The 20,915-nt window shown below is 38.9% G+C and overlaps 1 protein-coding gene across 2 annotated transcripts in view; it reads left to right on the forward strand.

Annotated features, from left to right (window-relative positions):
* PCDH11X (protocadherin 11 X-linked) overlaps window positions 1-20,915 on the forward strand; it is a 1,041,521-nt gene that overhangs the window by 91,181 nt on the left and 929,425 nt on the right. For both annotated transcript variants that reach the window (XM_034780506.1, XM_034780507.1), the window contains exon 2: window positions 7,015-7,598. In XM_034780506.1, coding sequence (XP_034636397.1) covers window positions 7,059-7,598 — 540 coding nt within the window. In that variant the 5' untranslated portion in view covers window positions 7,015-7,058. The remainder of the gene's footprint in view (window positions 1-7,014; window positions 7,599-20,915) is intronic.

Raw genomic sequence — 20,915 nt, forward strand, 5'->3', positions numbered from 1 at the left:
TGCATATGGATGGAGCATAGTTGATTACAGAGCAGCATTGCCCATTAGTTTATGACTGTTTCTTTTTTATATCTTATAAATACAAGTTGCAATTCCTCAGAAGCTAGCACCGTACACATCAGTTGCAAGTCAGTATTAATAATTTGGAACTCTATCATTTAGCAAAAGAAACCCCTTGCTGTTTTCCAAGTTTTGACTGTGTGACTTTAGCAACTACTAGATATCACCCCTTGTTTCTTACACTCCTATTAGTAAATGTGAGGAGAGGTTTTCCCCTTCTGACAGGAACAGGAGCTATGCCATTCAAAACCTAGAAATACAATGCTCCCGGATGAGCCAAGGCCTTGAATCAATAAAGTACTTTAAACACATGCCTAACCTTATGCATCTGAAGAATCTCAAGTCTTGCTCTTGTTCCTCTGAATTCCCATTTGAATAGTGACTGGTGTTTTCCAATGGTAATAAGAATGTAGGGCCTCATTCTATTACAGTGGTGTAAATTAAGAGTAATGTAGCCCCAGTCAAATCAATGGAGTTACATAGGTAGGAAACTTGACAAATCAGACTCTTAGAGCATTAAGTTTATACTTCTGGGCATGAAACTTCCTCAGATCTGTTTTTCTGAGAGAGGGAGGTCTTTCTTCCCAAGCGTCTCTATGGAATACACTGTATGCTGTGTGGATACTCATGGGGTATTGATGGCAACAAAAAGATTGTGGCCTGGAATAGTAACAGAGTGAGAATTATGCAGAAAAATAATCTTCAATTAAATGGAGTGAGTAAATATTTGAGAAGGTGTGAGATTAGTTTGATTCTTAGATCTAAACGAAAAATTTTTAGCCAGTGGGGGGAACACTTTCCCAGATTTCCAACTGTTATTTGAAATAAGAACTGCAGGTGAAGGCTGTATCTTTCTTGAAATGTTCACTCATCAAAACAAGTCAGTTTCTTAAATAAAACATAATTTATGAGATGATGAACAATAGAGATAATTGTTTTTACACAAGTTATTGATTTCTAGCAAAAAAACCCTGCAACTACCTAACAATGTAGCAGTTGATGTCCATGGAATAAAGCTGATAACCAGGTGTTATTAGTGTCAGCATTGAACAGAAGGATTCAGAGATTCAAAGTCTTGAACACATGACATGGGACTGTGACCCAGCATTTTAGAAGGCATAGAGTAAAAAGAACTGATTGTGGGAACTGAGATAGATACAATTGGCTCGCACTGATCAGAAGTTAAACCATGTTCAGGTCATACTGCTGATTGACAGAAAGAGTACATGTCACCAGCCATTTGCAAATACTATTAGTGGTCTTCTGCCATAAGAAACATTGGTTTGACATAAGCAACAGAAGGTCCTGTGGCACCTTTGAGACTAACAGAAGTATTGGGAGCATAAGCTTTCGTGGGTAAGAACCTCACTTCTTCAGATGCAAGACATCTATGTGGTTTGACATAGTGTTTTGAACTTGTCCTTCTAAGGAGTTCAGCGCTACAAACTTTAGCTACAAACTTCTACATAATATTCCTGTATTGTTATGTGCAGCCCTGCATCCAATAAAAGCCATGGGCCTTTCCGGGTAGATTGACAGCACTTTGAACTGCAGCTAACTAGTGCCTAAGTAGAGACTCAAGCTCATTTAATTTATTCCCAGTCAAGTCTGAACTCAGACATCCAGGGATAATGCTACTTAGTCCTCTGAATATGGTATTCAGCTTCATTTCTGCATCAATACTATGACTTCTATGAATTAAGGGATCCCAGTCTTACTAGCACTGCATGTAATGGGAGATTTGGTATTGACTTCAAAGAGAGCAGGTTAAAGCCTAAATTCAAAGGAGCCCAAATTTGGATCTGCATTAAAATCAAATTCCAATGACATTTTTTAATCTTTATTTTCTGCATTGCAGCTCAGTCAGTGTATGGTGTCCATAACTATTAGACATGCCAAGCCCACAGCTATTAAACTGAAGATAAATTGTAATGTGGCTTAAATTATAGCATGAGGGTTTAGTGTATTGGACAACAACTGTATTTGTTTTAGTTCACAGATGAGAGTGTGTGTGTAATTGCCAACCCACCTTCCCCCTCCTCACACTCTCCCATATAGGGCATTTGCCATCACAGCTCAGGTGACAGGCACAGCCCTAAGTCATCTTTCCAGCATCTCACAAGCTAAAGTTACCTTCTGATAAACAACTTTGTTTTTCATTGTTTTACTTGCTAAAATGTCGGCGGGGCTCATGAAAGGTGCTGCGTTGGCAACCATGGAGCCAGAAGTCTCCTGTTTAGTCATGGTACTAGCAGAGTATTAACAGCAGCAATATGTGCTTTGCCTGTGGGCCTCAACCGTCTAGAACTCACTCACCCCACAGTGACTCTGCTTTTCTCCCCTCCCCACATTATTTTTTATTTTTCTCTGTCCTTTTTATCTTAACACATTATCAATTTATCTTCACCATTTTAGTATCAGTTATTTGTCCCACTTCTGCAGTTGCCCTTAATATCCCCTTCTCTCCCTCTCTCTCTCTTTCTCTCTGCCTAACTCAATTTCCCATTTCTCTGGTCTCCTTCTTTGTGCTGATATTCTTAGTTTCTGTTTTTCCCATTTTTATAGTTTTGTATATATGGGGGAAATATGCACAATAGCCAATGAACTGTTACATGTATTATTCTATTAGAGATATTCTGATTTCCTGAATGTCTTGCAAACCTTTTGTTTTGTTTTGTTGCTAGACAACACCTCCCCCTTCTTTTTTCTTTCTGTTGCTGTTGCCATAGCACCCCCATCAGTCCAAGCACAAATGACAGACAGAGAACAGCCATCACTATATAAATAGGTTGTTTTTAAGTGCAGTTCCTGCCCCATGGCATGAGCTGCTTGCTCCATATATCTAAAGAGAGAATTTGAATCATGTCACTTTTGCCCCTTAAAGCACCCTGGCTACACTGAAGCCGATTGGTTTGGAAGGGGAAAAAGATATCACTTCAAAATAGTCCCTGTTTCCACAGCTAAAGAATTGTAAACCAGCGTCAGTCACTTTTTCAACCTGCAGGGCAAGCAGTTTTCCATGAAAACTCCAAACCCCAGTCAATATATGTATATACTTGCTTAGTTTATAAGAATAAAAACCAGAAGCAAGTTTGTATAGGATGGAGGGTCTAAAAGTGACTGCAAAGAGGTGGAACTTACTTCCTTAACCAAAATACCAAGGTATGCATAAGCATGATTGTGATTTAACTTACACCCATTTTACATTCATGTAACTCCACTGGGCCTGATTTTTCATGATCTTGCAATAAAGCTGGTTAGAAATTTTGCGATGGAAGTTCCGTGTTGAAAATGATGTTCATCAAAATCAAAATGTTTTGCTGGAACATGGTACTTTTGATAAAATTTGACAGAAATAAATGTGAAATTATTCCAAATCAAAATGTATTATTTTGTTTTGACTTTTGACTTTTATATTAATTTTAATATAAGTATATATATAATTATACTTTATGTATGTGTATATATTATAACATTTTGACATTATCTAAACAAAATGTGGGATAAGGTTGTTTTGATGTTGCCAAATCAAAATTTTAAGTAATTTTCATTCCACAATTTTTTGTTGTTGAAATTCTGACTCTTCATCCCAATTTGGAATGAAAACAAATTTCAAAATGTCAGAATTTCCGATTGGCTGGAAATTCTGTTTTCTGACCAGCTCTGCCTTGCGACTTGTATAATTTACACCTGTGCAAATGGAATACCAAATCAGCATGGTGTCCTTTTATACCTACTTTGCACTACTGAAAATGATTGCACAAAGAGAATCAGGCTTATTGACTGCAGTGGAGTTAGTCTTGATTTACAATGAAGAGAGAGCAGAATCAGACCTACAGTGCCCAATGTGCATGCCTCACATTCAAGGTACTATTCATCAACTGTTATTAATGGATGTCATGGTTTGTATGCTTACCAGAAGTATATTAAATTGTTAATGAAGACAATGTAAGATATATCATATGGCTGTAATTTAAATTGAAAAATATAAACAAAATTTAAGAGCCTCTGAGTTTAGGTTGAAACTCCACTATTAACTTACAGCATTTAAGCTTGTAATGTAAGGTGTAAGAATTTATATTGTATTTAGAGTTGAGATATGGCTAGGTGAGTTAAGGACAGAGTAACAGCTTTACCTTAATAATTATAAGGTTTTCCAGTATAATCTATATATGCACAGGTCTGTAGAGGTGTATGTGTATGTATACATTGTTTTTATGTTGATATTTATTATAATTATTATCTGTGCGTTATTTTATCCTCATGGTTTCACAAACAATTTTAGCACTGGGACTATAATTCACAAGAGGTAAAGCCCTGAGTTACTTTTGTAGTCCCTGGGATCACAAATGAACCAATAAGGTTAAAAATACTATCCCACAGATACCAGTTCTGTATATATTCACTGCCGTTTTTCTTCTATATCTGATGTTTACAGTGCTCTCCAGTACACCCAGAATATTTAAAGAACATAATGTCATTCTGAGGCCTTGACAGCATTTTAAATATTAGCTTTTCCTTGTGGCCAGCATATATTTTTCCTTATTGTTCTGGAAGGAAATGTTATAAATGTATTTATCACAACTATAGTGAAAATAAAATAAAAACCCACCTCATTTATTTCTTGAAGTAATTTCTTCATATTGCTGTGTGTGTGTGTGTTTCCTTTAACAGGATGTGAGGATTTTTGGTGGTAGCTTGTCATTAATATAGTACATGCTCAGGTATAAAAATAGTACAATATCCATAGAAGTATATTTATATGGTATTATCAGAATCCTGTCATCAAATGCATATACTACAATACGGTTACTGTTATTGATCATCGGGAGCTGCTGCTAACTTTCTTAATTATATATTTAAAAGTGCATTAATATTCCCTAACAATGGATTTTTAAAATGTCTGCTTGTACCATACTGTTACTTCACTCCTGAATGCCTGTGTATTATTGCATTAAACCTTACACTGAATTATCAGAATGCTGCAGATAATATAGTGCCATGCAACATGAACTTAATATCCAATCATGCAAATCCTCACTCATTGAGTAGCCCCAAAGCAGTTAATAGGGAGTAATGTCTTCTTGGGTATGTAAAGATTTGCATGATTAGGTCCTTATTTTGTGATGTATCTTCCAAGTAAAGCATTTTGGGATGAAATGTATGGCATTAAATCATATAGAACAGAGGGAGAATAAAATTAGGAGAGCAAGGAAAGAAACATCTTTTTTTATATATATGAACATTAAGAAGAGATGCAGTTGAGTCGGTAAGGGGGATGTAGAGGACCAGATCGTTCGTTGTTGTAAATTGAAGTAGTTCCATTGACTTCACAAGTTAATTTTAAATTGATGCCAGCTGAGTGTCTGGCCCATAGGAAGGCTGTTCCAGATGTCAGAGGTCAGGAGCTGCAGAGAAGCAGACTCTTCTACCAACAGTGGTAAGATTGTGTACATTGATGTAGTGTCACATTATATTCCACAACTGGAGACCTCAACGTTTTATAATTTTCCTGAAATTTACTTTGCTGGAGGGATTCACCCATACTGAAACTAAAGATAATCACCTTTCTCCCTCCCCCACAAGTTGGGGGTTTTCAGGCATCTGTGTTTCTATATACAGCATACAGTTTGTATGCAGCTCAGAAAACAGGCAGAATGGTATTAAATGTTCTTTCCCGTCTCCCTGAAACACATACATATCCTGTTCTAGTATTGATGCCATGAACTAGGTTTCACTGAATGTCAGAGTATTTAAAGAGAAAGGAACATTGGCTGGTTGTTTAGACTCAAAATTGACCTGATTTAGAATTATTTTAATACAATGAAAAATGTCCTGTTGCTGATTTTCCAGCATAGTAAAAGTAGCCACTTATCACAGGTGAGATGAACCCCTAAAAAACATTGCTTAACCTACCAAAGAAAAAAAAATCACAACTCCCATTGAAGTCAATGGCAAGTGTCCAGAATGGACATTATCTGACAAGGTTCTCAGCATTTGTGGGACTGAACCCATTAGGAACTCATCTTGCTGGTCTGTAGTAGTTTAGTTCATGACAACTGGTCCTAGATTTGTGTCATAATAAGAGCTTTAAACATTTGAAGCAATGTTCAATGAAGAGAAGCACCCAGGTAAGCACACGGACCATTGGTGTGATTTGATTATTGCTCTTTTTGGGCCTGATCCAAAGACTCCTGAAATGAGTGGCAGTGTTTTCATTGTCTTCAATACTTTTTGGATCAAGTCCTTCCTTGGTTCTGAAGTGGACTTATTGCTATGTGTTGTGCTAGTAGTTGGACCTTCCATCAGTTGTTGGCTGAAGTTCTTCAGACATCATTTTGATTAGTTTTCTTTGCTATATTGGACGATAGAACATTTTAATGCTTAGAGCTGTCATGTAGTTTTAGTTGTGCGAAATTCAGAGGTGGATTAAGAGCAGTACAGTTTGTATCCCAGCTCTGTGGTCTGCAGGTCCATATGCAGAAGTGAATTAGCCCACCCCAGCAGGTGGCAGACAGCTGACGCCTGCTTGCAAACCACCTGCTGGGGTGAGCTGAGATTGACTTGGATTCCTCACTAGGGAACAAGATCAAGGAGTTGGGAGTGAGAGAAAGATGAGTACCAATGTGGCTGAGGGAGGTCTGGAAAGGAGGGTTTGTCTTTGGGAGCGGAGACTGGGAAGAACACACTCTCATGGGGACCCTTATATTTTTGGAGGATCCATTCTTCACATTCTAAACTCAACATTTATGAAGTGGGAACAAAAAAAAGCAGATATAAGGGATTATCTGCTTTATTTTTGCTCGTTTTATGTAACAATGGTAAAAGATAACATTTCATTGACCTAGTTTTGCAACAATTCTCAAATCACTTGACTTTTGCATTTCCACCATTTGGCTGGTGTACTGCTTTAGGGCTTTTTAATAATCTCTTCCTTTCTTTCCTCTTTTCCAGCTACTCTTGGTGTTCTTCAGGAGAACTCATTAGCCATTCTGGAGATGGACTTGCTGTCTGGAACCTACCTCTTGGCAGTCTTATTAGCCTGCATTGTATTTCAGTCCGGTGCTCAAGAGAAGAATTATACTGTGAGGGAAGAACTGCCAGAAAATGTCCTGATTGGCAATTTGCTCAAGGATCTGAACTTGACACTGGACCCAGATGTGCCCCTTACATCACCTCTTCAGTTCAAGCTTGTGTATAAGACTGGGGATGTGCCATTAGTCCGGGTGGAGGAAAACACTGGTGAGATATTCACTACTGCCAACCGCATAGACCGGGAGAAGTTGTGCTCTGGCATTTTTAGTGAGAACCGCTGCTTTTATGAGGTGGAGGTAGCAGTTTTGCCTGATGAAGTCTTCAGACTGGTCAAGATCAGATTCCTGATAGAGGATATCAATGACAATGCTCCCCTTTTTCCCTCAACAGTCATTAACATCTCCATCCCTGAGAACACAGCCATTAATTCCCGCTATTCTGTCCCTTCTGCCATCGATCCTGACATTGGAGTGAATGGCATTCAGCATTATGAACTTCTTAAGGTGGGTGTCTTTTATTCTTCCATAGTACTGTGTGTTTTGATGTCACTACCAGTCCACAAACTTTGCTGGTCTTCACTAGATCACTGAAATGCAGAATTATCCTATATTGCCATCCTAGAGATGCACCATATTTGCCCTAAAATGTTAAGCGTATGCCCCTATTTGATTACATTAAAGCACATCATGTTATCACTTTGTGAAGATCTGTGTATGTATGTATGTGTTCACAGTATTACGTGATAAATAACGTGATGTGCATGTATGTCTGTGTTAAGTGTCCACCAACCTGTATATGATTTTTATACAACTGGCCAAAAGTCTTCTCAGACCACTAAGGCATTTGCTCACCAATCACAGTATGACAGGCATGTTTATAACAGCTTGCGATGGACTAAATTTTTCTTACTGCTTGCAAATTAGATTTGAGCAGTGGAAAATCAGCCCAGGGGAACTTTTTTCCTTTATAAAAGACATAATGAAGATTCATTGACTCTCTGTTATATTAGTGTAAAGCTTGAATAACTCATTTGCTGTCAATGGAGTTACTCCAGATTTACTTTTGTGCATCTGAGATCAGAATTTGACCCATAAATGCATCAAGAAAACTTTCAAGATTATTGGTTGGATCTTCGGCTGGTGGCAATGGAGCTATAATGATTTACATCAGTTAAAGATCTGGCCCAGTAAACAGAAGTTATACTATAAAGGTTTCCAATTCATAGCAATTTTATTTGTCAAGAAGGAAGGTATTTCTTTCTTTCTTTCTTTTCTTTTTTTTTTTTGTTTTGGTCATATATACACACACATTTTGTAAACAGCCCATATTCTAACGTGCTTAGTGCATATGATCAGCAGCCCTGGCAGTGAGGCATTTGAAAGAACAAAATAGACTTGCAAAATGGACATAAAAGGACTGATATAGATGAATACTTCCAAAGAAGGAAAGACTAGTCCCTCCACTGAACTGACTTGATCAGATTGTTTCTCTAATGATTAGGTAGGCCTGTGAGGGAGGGGTAGGAGGGGAGTTAAGTTATTCTCAAAGGCCATCCTAACAATGCCAATTTGCTTGTAACAAGCAGGGCATTTGACATTACACATCAGAAAGTACTGGAAAATACCAGCTTTTCTCTCCTCTGGCAATGAGAGGGGATGGGCTGAAATGCAGACAGATGTGGAATAGGGAATAAAAGAATAAAATGTAAGTGTGTGGAAATAGATGAGGAAGATTTATGGTCACTGCAAGGAGACAATTGCAGACAGATAATTGTTTGACATAAAGTTATGTGGCTCTCAAGTGAAGGTTTCTCTGTATATGGGTGTCCTTAACTGGAGAGTTCAAAACAAAAACTAGTTAAATCCTAAAACCTATTGGAATAGCATATGAGAGGCTGAAAATGTTCCCTCTCCCTGAAGGATTTGGGCATATCTCTGCACAGTTCACTAGACAGTCTCTCTCCACAGCAAGCATCCTGATTTACTGGCCGCCTCCTGCAAGAATGCATAATGGATGCAGGCTATTGCATCATTTGGCTGGCTAGATATCTAACAAACACTGAGACTGGTACTTGCCAGCAATTTAATAAAAATAAAATACTGCTTAATTTTAGGTTTTTTTAAAGTAGCTTACTGCCTGAATTACTTGTGGAGGAGTGGATACTAGCTAATGACAAAGGGAGGAAATTATCACTTGTCTTTATGGAAAGCTGTTAAAAAGCAGCAGCATTCCTTTTAAATTTCTCGCACACTTAGGATCTGTGATGCACAGGCAACAAAGGGGCACTTCTGTGGTCTTGTGGACGTACACTGTGTAGGTCCTAACTGCTCATTAAAAATAACGGGAAGGCTTCACAAAGCGTAGCCTTGGGCATGCAGAAGCACATGGCATTGGAGGTGTTAATAGAGTAATCTTTTGACTTTAAAAAAGTCATCACAAGTCTGGCATATTTTGGGAGGAAAGTGTTATTGTGATTCATTTGTGATCTTCATTTGTTAACTTTGGTTTTAGGTAGATTTACAGTAAATAGGTAATGGAAAATGATTTATTTAAAATGATCCTCAGTGTCGCAGCGCTGGGTGGAAATCTAATTCATCTTAACATTTTTTCTGCAGAAAATGAAGCCGAATGAGTTCAGGCTGGCTAAAGGGGAACAAGAAGGGCTTTTACAACTGTGTCATGGGGAAAAAAAGAAATACTGGAGTAGTAGTAGACCCAATAATAAATGAGGAGGGAATGACATTAATGGTGACTCTAAAATGGCTGAGCTACTGAATTGCCTTTGTTATAAAAACCTAGCCTTTAGCAAGAAAAATAAAACAGAGGCTTTGAAGAATTCAGAAAGAATGAAAACCTTGTTAATAAAGGGAAACCAATGTGAATATTAGTATCTGTAGAAATCAGCCAGTACAGTTACTATGCATTGCAAAGTTCTTAAGAGAATTAACTAACAAACTTACTGGACAACTTGCAGTTTTTTTAAAAAGAGTAATGAAAGTACAATTTCAATGTGAGCATCCACATCAGAACACCCCACATTGTTCCTTGGTCCCAGCCAAGAAACAATGTGGAGCAAATGTGGTATCTGTTTTTTTTAAAAAAAAAGAGCAGTTCTACTGCATAGTGTTCAGTGGACCAAATTCTCCTCCCAACTACACCAACAACCTTCTTTATAACAGTGGAGACGCCTGTTATGTTTGAGAAATTGAGATCAGAATTATGCCTAGTAAATTGAACTTTTAAACCTAGTTAAATAATGGAACTATTCTTAAGAGGAGAAAATAGTCTATCAGTATCGAGATAACAGAACCATGAGCAAAAAGCAACATGCCTTTTATGGTATAAAGAATACATTTTAGGTAGGCTTGGTCTAGCAGTTCCATAATCAATGTCAGCTCACACTGACTTTAGTGAGACTTTTGCCTGAATAAGGGCTGTGAAATCAGACCTGCAAATGTTTATTTTAATCCTACTGAAATGGGAATAATTGGACATGTTCTCTGTTGCCCTTGGGCCCCTTTATACTGCACAAGTAGTGGAAAGGGCTCAGAATGCATCCACATTCTGGTGAATATCACTGGCATCAGGAGGGGGGATCCCTGGGCTGGGGTGGTTCTATAACACCCCTTCCCTCTGTACCATGAATGCAGCATTTAACACAGAAGATGTCCCAGGGTCTGAGGTCAGGTTGCAGCCAGGACATTGTTGCTCTTGCTATACTCTCTTGTTGTTCTCAGCTGATCATAGCTCTTACGGAGTATGGGCAGTCTGAACACAAGTTAGAGTAGCTTTGAGGCTGCTTTTAATTGAGGTGGGTGGAGAGTTGCAGGGAATCCCTCAAATAGAAAGGTTGGGAGTTTGGTACACGCGGAGCATGTAGCGGGTATGGGGAGATGGAGAGCCCCTGGTGTGTGCAATGGACTCAGCCTGCAGAAGCAACAAAGTGACTGTGTAGTAAATATACTGCAACAAAGTGGATATGTTGTTCTAGATTTAAACACAACAACATATTTGCAACATCCACAAGCTGTACAATACTTCCAGGGCATTATCTGCTTCTAGCCCTTTACTGACATTTCACTTTTTAATAATTTTAGCTAAGCCTTACTTGCTGCCTGCTTGAGGGCAGAGTTTATTTGTGATACGTGGAGAAGATTATTTCTACATATTTATCTATGAACCAACATAAATCTCATACTCAGAACTCATCTGAATTGCTTAAGGTCCTTAATAGCCAGGTTTTCAAGCAGTCTTAATTCTGGTTGGAAATATGACGACTTTCAGATGATTTTTCAGCAGTACCTGCTTTCCTCAATATTTATACAGTTAAAGGCATTCAATATATGTGATTGCCTTTAATATACAGTAATGATAGCATTACGCCTCTCCAGATGAGTTAAAAATAGTCAAAATTGTTGCATTCTAATTCATTAGAATATTGCAAAATACATTATTAATCAGTTACAAAGTCATTTTAATATAAGACCATGTTCAGTGCATTTTTGGTAAAACAAAACAAATCATTATTTGAATCTATTGCCTATTATTAAAAATCTATGTAGTTAGCACCTTGGTAACTAATTATCTAATGTTAAATAGGAATAGTTTTTCCAGGTAAGTATATTTGACCCAGTTCCTGCAGTGAGCTCCACACAAGCACAGGAATATGCTCCAATGGAACTCGTTGCAAGATTGAGGCCATTACTTGTACTCTCCTAATGCAGGATTTAATTTGTCTAGTGTTGTGCACAGAAATTTTATAGAGATTTCCCTTCAGAAAGCTTATACTGACCATCTGAGGCTAGCATCCAACCCTCCTTTCCTGTCCATTTTTTCTAGGTTTCTAGGATGTGCCTCAGTAGGCAAGAACTTCCAATAAGTAGCTAAGTGATTCATTGTAAAACACATTCAAACTTTATAACTGACTCTGCTTCAACTGTACAGTGTTTGAAGTGTCTGAACTCTAACAGGCAGGCAGTTCCATCTATTCTGTGTGTTACTTCCTGTGGTGCTTGCTTAGAGAAGGCTGTAGGGAGGACAGATGGGAGAAGTGCTGGCTGAGTTTCAGAAAAAGACTATGTTTTTACATTTGCATAAAGGACCAGAATCTAGCAGAACAAATGGCATCTAGATAGACTTAAATAAATCTCACACACTGTTATCCTGCCTAAGAGACTGTTTGCAGGTTGTAAAAAATTTTCGCCTATCCTGTAAGTGCAGTAGCAATTGCAATTGATCAGGCACTGCAAGAATACATTACTAATTGCTTCAGATGGGTTTTCAATAGGTTGCACTATTTTAGATTATATCACTTTAGCAGCACATAATAAGTTAGGTTCTCTTTTTTTCTAAGAACGTTTGAAGAAAATATGCAGTTATGCAAGTCATTTGCTGCTGGTATCCAAAGGAATTTGCTATTATCATTTAGTCATAGACACAGCACTTTCATAGATTTACAGATTTCAAGGCCAGAAGGGACCGTTGTAATCATCTAGCTGACCTCCTGTATAACACAGGCCATAGAGTTTTTCCAAAATAATTCCTAGATCAGATCTTTTAGAAGAAACATCCCATTTTGTTCTACAAATTGTTAGTGATGGAGAATCTGCCAAGGCCTTTGGTTAATTACTATCACTGTTAAAAAAAGTACACCTTATTTACAGTCTGAATTGTCTAGCTTCAGCTTCGAGCCATTGAATCATGTTCTACCTTTCTCTGCTAGATTGAAGAGCCCATTATGAAATATTTGTTCCCCATGTAGATGCTTAGACTTTAATCAAGTCACCTCTTAAACTTCTCTTTGTGAAGCTACATAGATTGAGCCCATTGAGTCTATCGCTATAAGGCATGTTTTCTAATCCTTTAATTGTTCTCATGACTCTTCTCTGAATTCTCTCCAATTTAACAACTTCATTCTTGAGTTGTGGACACCAGGTAAAATAGCCTCTCTACTTCGACTCAAGATTGCCCTGTTTATGCATCCCAGGATTGCATTAGCTCTTTTGGCCACAGCATCACAGAGGGAGCTCATATGCAGCTGATTATCTCCCTCCCCACAAATCTTTTTTCAGAGTCCCACATCCTGTAAGTATGGCCTGTGTTCTTTATTCATAGATTAATATATTTACATTTAACTGTATTAAAATGCATATTGTTTGCTTGTGCCTAGTTTACTAAACAATCCAGGTTGCTCTGTATCAGTGACCTGTCCTCTTCTTTGTCACTCCCCCAATTTTTGTGCAAACTTTATCAGTGATGATTTTATATTTTCTTCCAAGTCAACAATACAAATGTTAAATAGTGTGGGGCCAAGAACTGATCCCTGTGGGACCCTACTGGAAACATACCTGGTCAATGACAATTTCCCATTTACAGTTACATTTTGAGACCTATCAGTTGGCCAATTTTTAATTCATTTAATGTATGCCATGTTAATTTTATATCATTCTAGTTTTTTATCAAAATGTCATACAGTAACAAAGACTTCTCTAAGGTATTTGATAAGTATATTATATCAACACTACCTCTTTTATCAGTGAAGCTTGTAATCTCATAAAAAATATATCTGGTTAGTTTCACAGGATCTATTTTCCACAAACCCATGTTGATTTGCATAAATTATATTACCCTTTTAAATTCTTTTATTAATTGAGTCCTGTATCAGCTGCTCCATTATCTTGCCCGGGTTTGTTGTCAGGCTGAAAGGCCTATAGTTATCTGGGTCATCTCATTTATCCTTTCAAATAATTGGCATAACATTCGTTTTATTTGTCTACTGGAATTTCCCCAGTGTCCAAGACTTACTGAAAATCAACATTAACTGTCCAGTGAGCTCCTCAGTTATCTGGACTGTTGACTTTAAAATGTCCAACTTCAATAGCTTCTCTTTAACATCCTTCAGAGATACTCGTGGAATAAAAAGAATATAATCATCATCACCATATATGAGATTATGGTATATCGTCTGTTTTTTTCCCAGATGCAGAACAGAAATCTTTATTGAACACATCTGCCTTTTCTGCATTATTAATTATTATTATTGATAATTCTACAATTTCCATCTAATAATAAACCAATACCATTGGCAGGATTATTTTTGTTCCTAATATGTTTAAAACACTCCTTCTTATAGGCCTTAACTTTACTGACAACAGGTTTCTCCTTATAGCCCTTTGCTTCCCTTATAAACTTTCTACAACTCATAACTTCTGATTTATATTCATAACATCAACTTCCCCTGTCTTCCATTTTTATAGATTATTTTTAAATGATTTTTATAGCTGCCTTCTCTTTCCCTTTAACCAGATCTTTTTTTTTTAGTTAGCACAGCCTTGTTCCTTCACTGTGTCTTTTTGAGCATCTAATAAGGTGTTCTTAAATGATACCATATTATCATTCACATTTTTCCTATTAAATTCTTCTTCCCCAGATGGTTTGGCTCAGTTGTTTTCAGCTTTGTGGAACTGGCCCTATTAAAGCACCGATTACATATATTACTAGTCCGGATTTATTTGCTTGCACATTATAAATGTGATCACGTCATGGTCTCTTGTACCTAAGCTATCATCAATTTTTAGTTCTGTGGTCAGTTCCTCTATATCTGTCAGGACAAGATCTAATAAAGATCTCCCCCATGTTGGCTTCAATTCTTTCTGTGTTACAAAATTGTCATTTATAATGTTTAGAAATTCAAAGGATGTTTAGTACTGGCAGCATGAGACCTCCAACATATGTAATTCAATTGAGGTTCCCCCATGATCACACAGTTTTTTTCGCCTACATGTTGCAGATAGGTGCATAAGGAGCAGGATATCCTGTTCCATAGTGTGATTTGGTGTTCTGTAGCAGATCCAACTAATACCCCAACTTGTGTTTTATCTGTTAGGACATTGATCAGTAAGCATTCCAGAACATTTTCTTCTGAATTATCAGTGACTCAGAAACAGGTAATGCCATTTTGTCCCCTCTCCTTTCGCCCACTTGATCCCTCTTAAATATATTATAACCATTGATGTTAGTATTCCAGTAGAATGACCATGTCCCTGCCCTTAGGTTCTTACGGTCTAATTTTACATCTATAATAATAGTGCAAATGCTAGAATTTGTGCAAACATAGACTCTACAGAGGGTAGTATAGGAAAGTTTTGCAAAAGAGCTGGGCTTTGTCAGTGAATTTAGTGGAGGAGAGTAAGAAGCTGCTACAAACATAGGCATAAAAGGCTGCACAAAGCTGAGAGGAGGAGGAGGAGGAGACAAAGGGTATGTCTACACTGCAATGGGAGATGTGACAGCATCTCATGTAAATATATTCACGCTAGCTTTAATGTAGCTAATGCAGCTAAAAGTAGCAGTGAAGATATAGTGGCATGGATCCCAGTACATATCCATGGGTTTGGGTGGGTTTGTACAGCTCAAGGGAGGGGTGCTGGAACAAGTTTTTATAGTGGGGGTGCTGAGAGCTATTGAACCAAACTATAAATCCTTTTTATAATGGAAACTACTTCAAACAAGGGGTTCCAGCATCACCCCTAGCACTCCTAGCACCTAAGGCTCATTCTGAAGCCTGTGTTGTTGCTCTGTCACTGCTGTTTTTAGCAGCCAGACTAAAGCTAGAATGGGAACGGCTACCTGAGCTGCAGTCACAGTTGCAGTGTAGACATACTTAAAGTGATCATTTGAGGGGAGGATGCAAAAGCTCAGAGAGAAGGCAGTTGTGTTGAATATGAGGTCAGAGATCTAAGATACATTCGGAGACTTGTGCAACGCCATGACAATTAGGAGGTAGAGCTCAAACAAGATGGGGAAAGAAAGAGGAAGCAAGGGAAGGAATCAAAGATGAGGGTGATATAGTCAGAGCAACCAGAGAGCAAAATTTATTGTGAAGTGTTAACAAGCTGTGATTGCTGCTTAAATGTGAGTCCTCAGATATTAAACATTGCTGTGATCTGAAAGAGACAGTACTTATAATTTCTACTTACGCTTTCAGTTAAAACAAAAAAATCCCAGAAAATCCCTTTTCAGCAGTTTGTATAAACCAGGCTAAAATATGGTTGGTTATGCTGAATATTAAGCTCAGTTTCTTCAGACCAGGATTTCTGACCTGGAAAAAAGGCAACCCAGCATTCGGATGACATGTCATTACACTGTCAGCATAGGATGTGTGTTTCAGGGCATGCTGAAAAGCTGCATGGTAACTTCTTCATGTGGATGTTGTGGGGGCAAACTTAAAGGTCCCAAGGTCTCATTAAAGTAGTCAAACTCGGGATCTTGAAGTTTGCACCTGCAGCATCTACATGAGGGAGTTATTGTGCAGCACTTCAGTGCACACTGGTATTCACTCCCCCTTAACCTGAACTTTAGGGGCAGTATAGATGTGCCCAGAAGATAGTGGTGCTTGTGACATACCAGGGTACAATCCAGACTAATGAGTAGCTGTGTCACCCTTGCTATGTAACCTGGGGTGCCCTTTACAATGCCTTACTGCTCACAAACAGCCTCCAGCTTCTAAGTTGCTTCCAGCTATCTGTGTGTGTGCTGCAGCCAGCCAGCCACACCTTACCTCTTACCAGCCTTAAAAATTACCATAGGGGGCCCCAACAAACTTCCAGTCCTCAGATTTTCCCCCAGTAATGTATGTCCCAGCACTCTCCTGGACAGTACGGCTATACTGAATTAAATCTGTTATTCCTTTAAGGGAATAATATGCACACAACTTCTTGCCCCGATTGGATTTACCCAGACACTTCAACTTGAACACATTGGATTAGATAAAACAATAAAACAAGTTTATTAATTACAAAGAGAGATTTTAAGTGATGAGGCATAAAAATCAGAAATGATTACAATACAAATAAAAATAAAATGCTTACTATAGCCTAACTTAACAAATTGCATCAGATTCAAGCAAAGTTTCTCACCATGTGATTTCAGCAGTCTTACTGACCAAACTGTGTAGTCAGAACCCCTCCCCCAGAGTCCACTGACTGCTTCCTTCGTCTCTTCAGGTGCAGTGAATGTTGTGAGCAGGGACGGTGAGGTTCCTAGGGTGTTTTTCCCTCCTTTTATATAGTTTCAGTCCCCCTCTTGAAAAACATTTTTAGCTGGGCACTAGGAGACAGAGAGTCTATGTGGAAGGATATTCCTTGCTAGTTTTTTCACGTTTGAACTTCCTTTGTCTTCCTTTCCTGCTTGATGACTCTGTTTACTGCTTACATGCAAATTAAGCAGAGCAATGTTCCTTTGTTTAGGACAGACCTGTTTGCCAACTTCTGTCTGGGCAGGGCTGTGGGGTTTGGAACACATGTTAATAACACCATACAGGGGAATCTTATAACTTCACATACAGTGTTGCCACACTTTTTATCCGGATGATATTGACCAGGAAATTACGAGTTTTCATATGATACCTTACAAGGCATACTTTGTACAAAGATTATTACTACAGCGTGTAGGGTGTGTGTCAAGGCTGCTTCCCCACTTTGAACTTTAGGGTACAAATGTGGGGGCCTGCATGAAGACTTCTAAGCTTAACTACCAGCTTAGATCTGGTCACCTGCCACCATTCCCAAATGGATTCCCTTCTCTGGGAAGCCTTGAGAAACTCTTCACCAATTCCCTGGTGAATACAGATCCAAACCCCTTGGATCTTAAAACAAGGAGAAATTAACCATTCCCCTCCTTCCTCCCACCAACTCCTGATGGATCAAGATCCAACCCCCTTGGATCTAAAAACAAGGAAAAATCAATCAGGTTCTTAAAAAGAAGGCTTTTAATTGAAAAAAAAAGGTAAAAATCATCTCTGTAAAATCAGTATGGAAAATAACTTTACAGGGTAATCAAACTTAAAGAGCTCAGAGGACCTCCCTCTAGCCTCAGGTTCAAAGTATGGCAAACAAAGATAAACACTCTAGTAAAAGGTACATTTACAAGTTGAGAAAACAAAGAGAAACTAACACGCCTTGCCTGGCTATTTACTTACAAGTTTGAAATAGGAGAGACTTGTTTAGAAAGATGTGGAGAACCTGGATTGATGTCTGGTCCCTCTCAGTCCCAAGAGCGAACAACTTCCCAAACAAAGAGCACAAACACAAGCCTTCCTCCGCCCCCCCCCCCCCCCCCCCCCCCAAGATTTGAAAGTATCTTGTCCCCTTATTGGTCCTTTGGGTCAGATGCCAGCCAGGTTACCTGAGCTTCTTAACCCTTTACAGGTAAAAGGATTTTGGAGTCTCTGGCCAGGAGGGATGTTATAGTACTGTACACAGGACAGCTGTTACCCTTCCCTTTATAGTTATGACAGTGTGAATACAGGTGTATATTCTGTCACTGTGCTTTGAAACTGGATTAACTGGGTGTGGGGGTTGGGGCCCAGGTGCTGCTTTCGCTGAGGCTGGAACCCACCCACTTCACTTTATAGTGAAGACACTGGCTAAAACAACAAGGAGTCTGGTGCCACCTTAAAGACTAACAGATTTATTTGGGCATAAGCTTTTGTGAGTAAAAACCTCACTTCTTCGGATGCAGTGAGGTTTTTACTCACGAAAGCTTATGCCCAAATAAATTTGTTAGTCTTTAAGGTGCCACCAGACTCCTTGTTGTTTTTGTAGATACAGACTAACACGGCTACCCCCTGATACCTGACACTGGCTAAGTCACTTGAGTGCTGTTAGTCCTCCAATGCCACAGTTTCCTCTGTGTGTCTGGAAGGACAGACAGATTCTCCCACACTTCATTAGAAAAGAATCATAGAGCATCTCACTTTCTGCAGCACAAAGAACCATGGGATATACTCCCAGAAATCACACACCATAGGTGAGTGCAGCACCACTGAGGACACAGGTATGGCTTTGCAATATGGCTGCTCACACTTGGTCTAGGCTAACCTGGATACTCAGACCAGGTGCCAATCACTAGGGTTAGCTCTGCAGTTAGGATGTACCATATTTGTCTGCCTTCTCTGAAGATATTTAGGAATATTATTCTTGATAAAAATGCTAAGGTAAGGAGGCAGCCTGATACCGCCTGACTGGTCCTTGGGTTTGGAAATGATTATTTTTTGTTAATTTGTTCTTTTTCCTTTAATACCAATCCCAGTAGTGGTATGAAGGAGTTCTCTAGGGTTGTTTTGCAGAGTAATTTGTAATTAGGGGTTCTGAAGACAAACTGAATACATATTCTTGCTTATTATCTGCTTGTCATAGGCTCGGGCCATCACTTCCGAGACCATGTCATTACATATCTCTCTTCAGTTTCAATTTAATGATTGTCTCCACAGTTCATAGGGAATTGGCTGGGTTGTGAAGTTAATAAATCACTTGCTCTAGGGAGCGCCCCTGAAACCTAACTGAAGTTCCAAAATAAAATGAGGTTGCATCTGCTCACTTCTTTCCGGGGAGAGGTCTGCAAAATATGACAACCACAGTCATGTGCTCTGAAGAAACTTGAATAATGGGATTTCTTAGTAGAGTTTGGACTTGGTATTTTGGTGTTGTCATGACCCACAACTCCTGAGAGGTCTGGCTGCTCACATACATCTGTGCTCAAGTCCCTGTTCTGCTCCCCACTCACTTCTGGATGCATTGTGCAGCATTGGTGATAAGGCCCTGGATGGGCTGGAAAACCAGCTATTTGAGAGATCATTTCTCACAACGTACCATATCAAAAGAGATGAAAGTGGCTGGCAAGCTTTTGCTCTTTGTTCTTTGAGGGAATACCACATAGTGAGTATTAGAGCTTGCTGAGCTTGGAGTTCCCACCTAGGAATGCAGTCCTCTGAGCTGCTTGTTATCCTTGGGGATGATGGTAAAGCCCGTTTACTTTGTCATTTGTCTGACTGTTTTTTGCTTTGTTTAATCAAGTAGCTTATGCAGTGTGTGTGTGTATGTGCGGTTTCTACAACTGAGGCACCTACAGATAGCAATAGGTGCTGTAATAAATAGTAAAATAAAAATAATACTGGAAATGGTTCTCCTGTGGTCCACAAGCATTAGCTGTCACAGGTGGACAACTCTCGTGTTGATTGAGGCAGCAGGAGTCGTACTAAGTTTCATCAGCTGGAAATTGCTCTTATGTACAAGTTTGACCACGTACCTAAGGTCACGTGAATCCTTGGCACAGGTGTTCTCTAGATTGACAATTCAAGAGTTTCATTAATGAACTAGCAAGGAGAGCTTTATAGGAAGTGTGGTGCATCTGGGTCAATTAAGAGGTGAAATAAAGGAACGATGGAAGAAAAGATTGCTTGGTAAGCCTGTAATGGGAATTTTATATGTTAAGTATTATATTCCTCTCTGGAAAGTCTCATGGGCTGGAGATTTACCCTAACTAGCGTTATTGAAGAAATCCAGATTCAGATCACTTAAGAAATTAAATTTTCTCTTGATGGATTGTATATTCGTCTATTTTAAAAGAAAAGCCTCCCCTTCCACAGGTAAAGGTATCAGCCCTGATTCTGAGCTACTGTGCAGCTTAGGGGAGCGGCACCCAGGGTGGCCCCTCAGATTCTCTGGCTGGCTCAGGACCAATGTAAGCTAGAGTAGACCAGGGCAACGCAGGAGGCTGTGATGAGAATAGCTGGAGTGCAGCAAAACTCAAGACATCTTCTCTCCTGTGATTATGAGGAGTCATTATGCCAGCTAAAAGAAGAACAGGAGTACTTGTGGCACCTTAGAGACTAACAAATTTATTAGAGCATAAGCTTTCGTGGACTACAGCCCACTTCTTCGGATGCATATAGAATGGAACATATAATGAGGAGATATATATACACACATACAGAGAGCATAAACAGGTGGGAGTTGTCTTACCAACTCTGAGAGGCCAAT

This window comes from Trachemys scripta, chromosome 9 (genome assembly GCF_013100865.1).
Source record: "Trachemys scripta elegans isolate TJP31775 chromosome 9, CAS_Tse_1.0, whole genome shotgun sequence".
In the NCBI taxonomy this organism is placed as follows: domain Eukaryota; kingdom Metazoa; phylum Chordata; order Testudines; family Emydidae; genus Trachemys; species Trachemys scripta.